The sequence below is a fragment of the Herpailurus yagouaroundi genome, unplaced genomic scaffold (assembly GCF_014898765.1).
Source record: "Herpailurus yagouaroundi ecotype Mexico unplaced genomic scaffold, PumYag 66107, whole genome shotgun sequence".
NCBI classification, from domain to species: domain Eukaryota; kingdom Metazoa; phylum Chordata; class Mammalia; order Carnivora; family Felidae; genus Herpailurus; species Herpailurus yagouaroundi.
Window position 1 is genome coordinate 1 of NW_024419160.1, and position 5,076 is coordinate 5,076.

At 70.1% G+C, this 5,076-nt stretch overlaps 1 protein-coding gene across 1 annotated transcript; it reads right to left on the bottom strand.

Annotated features, from left to right (window-relative positions):
• Window positions 1-67: 67 nt before the first annotated feature.
• On the bottom strand, window positions 68-5,028 carry LOC121024578 (protein jagged-2-like; the record flags this gene model as incomplete). Its single annotated transcript, XM_040466781.1, has 10 exons — window positions 68-277; window positions 1,747-1,878; window positions 2,340-2,588; window positions 3,048-3,163; window positions 3,270-3,383; window positions 3,874-3,959; window positions 4,047-4,074; window positions 4,418-4,534; window positions 4,700-4,813; window positions 4,896-5,028. Coding segments are annotated over 10 exons (1,299 nt in total), but the record flags the coding sequence as incomplete, so codon positions are not given.
• Between the last annotated feature and the right edge of the window lie 48 nt (window positions 5,029-5,076).

Genomic DNA, 5,076 nt, shown 5'->3' on the forward strand with positions numbered 1-5,076 from the left:
GGAGGGGAGGGGGAGGGGAGGGGATGGGGAGGGCAGGAGAGGGCCAAGGGAACTTGCGGCCCCTCACCCCCGGCCCGGCCCCGCCCCCGCGCCGCCCCCCCCCCCCGGCCCCCTGCTCACCCACGGAAGAGCCGCCCACGACCACCGTCTCCACTTTGACCTCGGTGATCGCCAACAGCAGCGAGCTGTTGCCCCGCTGGGTGATGGCGGCTACGATGGCGTGCGCCGTGCTCTGGATCAGGCCGCTGTCGGGCAGGTCCCTCGCGGGGCTGAAGGACTGCGGCAAAAACAGCACGACAGACCCCACTCACCGCACGGGCCAGGGCCGCGCGCCCCTGGGCTGTGCAGGGCCAGGGAGCGCCGAGGCTCCTGGACGGTCGCCACGGTGCATGCAGTGGCTGCGGGCGGGGACCGGGAGCCCCCCGGGGCTTCCTGTGGGGAGACTCACTGGAGGAGAATCGCGCGGTTGGGCCGCCCGCAGCTGCCGGGCTCAGGGGAAGGTGGGCTGGGCCCCGACCCCCTCGCACCTGGAACAAGGATGGCCATCCCTCCCAGGAAGGCGTCTGGCCCCACTTGGCTCTGCCCCAGGTCTCCAGGGCTCCACAAACACCACCCCAAGGGCGCCGAGTAGCCAGCACCCCGGGAAACTACTGCGCCTTCTCTCCGTGTCTCCCCCTCCACTTCAGCCTCACGAGGCTCCCGGCTACCAGCCTACACCTGATCCCCACCCCGGGCCCAGAGCAAGGCCCCCAGGACGCCTGCCTGGGGCCCAGACTGCACATCCCAGGGTGGCCTGAGCCAGGGGGCACCCTTTATGCACAGACCCCGGGGGACACGACACAGGCAGAGCAGGGGACCGAGTGAAGCCTGAGCATCACCACCTAAGACCCTGCCCGGCTGGGCACCCAACCCGCCTCTCGGACTCGGCCCCACGGCTGGGAGTCGGGGCTCCAGGGGAGGGCTCTTGGCCCACAGCGGCAGGGACCTCCTCGCTCCCTCACTCTCGCCCGGGAGAAACCCCGCTGCCCTACCCTACCGCCGCCCGCCCCGGACGCTGGCCGCTGGCCTTCCCTCTCAGTACCGCCTCCGGGCCTCATCTGCTGTCACTCGGAGCCGCCCACAGCTCCAGAGACCCCTGTCCGGGGCCCGGGCCTCCGCGGCCTCAGACACCAGACCTGAGAAGTCCAAGTGAACCAAGTCCGACATCCCAGCCGCCCATCCACCCGCGCTGCCTCCAAAATCCCTGGGGCTGACAGCTGGTGCCTGGCAGGCTCCCGGGACCTGCTTCTGCAGCTGAGCCCGGCCTCCTAGGACCTCCACCTAGCTCTCTCTCGAGGCCCCAGGGGGCAGCACCCCTCGCCCGCAGACCCTTCCTCCAGTTCCACAGATGGAAAAGCTGACCCCACCCCACACCCTTGCTCCCGTTCCCTGAGAAGCTGACCCCACTGACCCCCCAACCTGGAGCTGCTTCTTGGCTCTTCCTGCCCCTTCAGGCCCCTCCCGCTGCCAGCCTGGCTGGGCACGCTACCCGTCAGGCCCCGCGAGGGCACACGAGGGGCCCGGCTCCCCCAACACACAGCTGCGCCGGGACGGACTCCTGAGTGTGCGTGTCAGCCCCTGTCCCCTGCACCTGAGGGCAAGCCTGGCCTGGGCCCTCGGACCCAGCACCTCCAGACAACAGACAGGGTGGGACCCTGGGAAGGGGAAAGCGGGCAGGGGCGGCCACCCCATCTGCCCGGTGCTCACCACAGCCACCTCGACTGCGCTGGCCCCAGAAGACGGCCGGTCACAGAGCAGCACCAGCAGGCGGTCACGGGCCACCGCCCTTGTGGCGGGCAGGGCGCGGATCCCGGAGCAGATGGCGCCCACGGTGGTGCCCTGGGCAGAGAGACAAGCGGCACGTGAGGGGGATCCCGGAGGCTGGGGACCGAGGCTGCCCCACGGGCACGTGGCAGGCAGGTCACAGCTCGCAGCCCCACAAGGAGGAGGGCGGGGATGCGGGGGGTCCCGGAGGGCGCTGGCTTCCCAGTCCCCTCCTGCACCCGCCACCGGCAGTCGGGGCCGGGGTGGCGGGGGGGCCTGGAGGCGCCCAGTCCTCACTCACCCGCCTGCCGGCAGCAGCTCCAGATACAGACCCAGGGCGGGGAGGGGGCCTCACCCGTCCTGAGCCCCCTTCCCGGTCTCCCGGCTCAACCCCCTCTGTCGTCCGACCCCATGGGGCCAGGATCCCTGAGCGAGCGGTCGCTCAGGCCCTCTGAGTGGCCGCTCTGAGAAAGGACGGAGACGTCGGGGCTGTGCAGATGCCCGGGGCGCCCGCCTTCCGGGACCGGACCGCTCACCTGGGGCACTTGGTCTCGATTGAAGTGCAAAGTGAGGCGTGCACAGTTGTTGTCCAAGTGGCTGGAGCGTGGCAAGCACAGGGTGCTGGGCAGCAGGGGCTCGTCGGCGCCACACTCGCCCCACGCCGCGCAGGGCGGCTGCAGGCACTGGCCGGGGGCCTTCTCCTGGCACCGCTGCCCTGGCGGGCACTGGGCGCTTAGGGTGTCGGGCCGGCCGGCCAGCAGGCAAGGCTTCCGCCCGCACCACACCTGGGTCAGGCAGACACACAGAAGGACAGACACAGGGGCACGCAGATGAGGACCCGCAAACAGACACGGGCACCGTGCGGGAAAGAAAGACGCGGTTGGGACCAGCAAGGCCCGGGGCTGTGCCCCGCCCCGCCACGGCCTCCCAGGATGAACACAGAACCAGAAAGGACCCCCACCGGCACAGGGGGGCCCAAAGAAGAATGCGGCTAGGCAGGGCCCATGCTGGGGGCTTCTGGAGCCTAGAAAGAGTCTCGGCGTCCCCAGTTGCACATCAAGAGGGAAGACCTTCCTCCCAGGAGGCCCAGCAGAGGTGGGGAGTACGGCTCTCCAGCCCCAGCACCAGCACCCTAGTCTCACGGGCAGAACGTCAGTGTTACTACAGAAAGGTGACAGCGTCCCCTGGGCCAGGGGTACCGGGACAGCAGGCCGGTCGGGGAAGCTCTGGGGGCACCCCCATACCTTGCTGCAGTCCCGGCGACCGTCCACGCAGCGGCAGCTGTTACAATCCTCCACCCAGGAGCCCCCGTGCGGGAAGGGTACGCCCTGTGACCAGCAGGACCTCCCAAAGACGATCACTGAGGAGAGAAAAACTGGAGTGGTCAGCAGGCTGGCCCTGGGAGGTCAAGTCCATCCACGTCCCGACCTGGCATGACCCCATTGGGCAAGGTGCCCCCCACCTACCCTCCTGGCACCGCGGGCCGGCCCGGCCTGGCGGGCAGCTGCATCGATAGCCGTTGATCTCATCCACGCACGTGGCCCCGTAGGCACAAGGCGAGGACTGGCACTCGTCGATATCTGCAGGGAAAAGTGGCCAGGCTCAGGAGGCAGTGAGGGGGCCAGTGCCCACACGCAGGGCCCAGGAGGACCCCCGGGCCGGGAGAGGAGGCCCCCCCCCCCCCCCCCCCCGCTGGCCAGCTCGGGCCTTGGTTCGCCCTGTGGGGCCTTTGTACTGGGCCTGGCCCAGGCACCATCACATCAGCCCGGCTCTGACGAGCACCGTCGTCCTCCATTCGCCTCTGGACCGAGGCGGACAGAAGCCTCTGGGGAACCAGCCCCTTACAGAGCAGCCCCCAGCTGCTGGCACGGGGGTGAGCAAAGGGGGGGTCCGCCAGCAAGACACATGCGACTGAGGCCCGGAACGAGGGCGGAAAGTGACCGGTCGTGCCGTCCTTCCGGTTCACGGATACCGTGGCCCCGCACTCCCGACACCCGGGCCAGGCTGGGAGGAGCTCCCAGGGCTGGGGCCCCACAGCCCCCACCCGCCCAGGCGCCCCAGGGCCCTCACTGATGCGGCAGTCGGGACCCGCGAAGCCAGGGGCACACTCGCAGCGGAACCAGTTGACCCCGTCAACGCAGACACCACCGTTGTAGCTGCAGGGGAGAGGGCGGGCGTCAGGGGGGGCCCCCCCGGCAGGCCGAGCGCCCCTGGGCCAGCCAGCCTCCAGGGCCGCCACTCACCAAGGCAGGGGATTGCAGTCGTTGGTATCTGTGTTTGAGGAAAGAGAGGAAGGTCAGCACTGCATCCACCCCCCCAGCACCCCCTGGGCCAGCCCACTGGACAAGGCCAGCAGGCTGAGGGCACTGGGGCCAGGGCAGCGGGTCCAGGAAGAGGCGTCACAGAGGAGCCTATCCGGGAGAGTGCCTCAGAGAGCGGCAGGCTGACCCCCACCGGGACACGTGGATGGATCGGGGGCAAGGCTAACGAGCTGGGGGTGGGGGGCCAAAAGTGACACTGCAGGTCCCGGGGTGCACCAGGGCTTTGGGGCAAAGGCGGGCCCCCACCCCACAGGCCTCCGCCCACTCCCCGCGGCCCCCACCCACGAGCTCACTGTGCGTGCAGGTGCGGCCCTCCCAGCCATCCCGGCATATGCAGGAGAAGGAGTCCCCGCTGCCCACGCAGGTGCCCCCGTTCACGCAGGGGTTGGGCAGGCAGCTGCTGTTCTCGGCTGCGAAGAAGGAAAAGAAGAGACCCTTCTCATCTGATCTGGGCAGGCACGAGGCGTCCACTCACGTCCCTGACCGGGCCAGGCCAGGCAGAGCTGGAAGCGGAACCAGGGGCGGGGCCAGGGGCGGGGCCAAGGCCCAGCGCGCCCGGAGCCCCGCCTCCTCACCTATGTTGCAGGTGCTGCCCTTCCAGCCCGGGGGGCAGGCACAGCGGAAGGTGTCCCCGCTGTCATAGCACGTGCCACCGTTGCTACAGGTGTAGGCATCACACTGGAACTCGCCTGTGGGCACACGGGCCGCTCAGTAGGAGTGCCCAGAGCGGCGGGCAGACCCCAGCGCGGCAGGGGCCCGGCGGGCACTCACGCGAGTGGCAGGTCTTGCCCTTCCAGCCGTCGTCACAGGCGCAATAGAAGTCGTTGACCAGGTCGTAGCAGCGGCCGCGGCTGTGGCAGGGATCGGGAAGGCAGTCGTTGGGATCTGGGGGCGAGGACGCCGGTCAGCGGGGGGTCGCCGGCGCTCAGGGAGGGTCAGGGAGAGCGTGGGG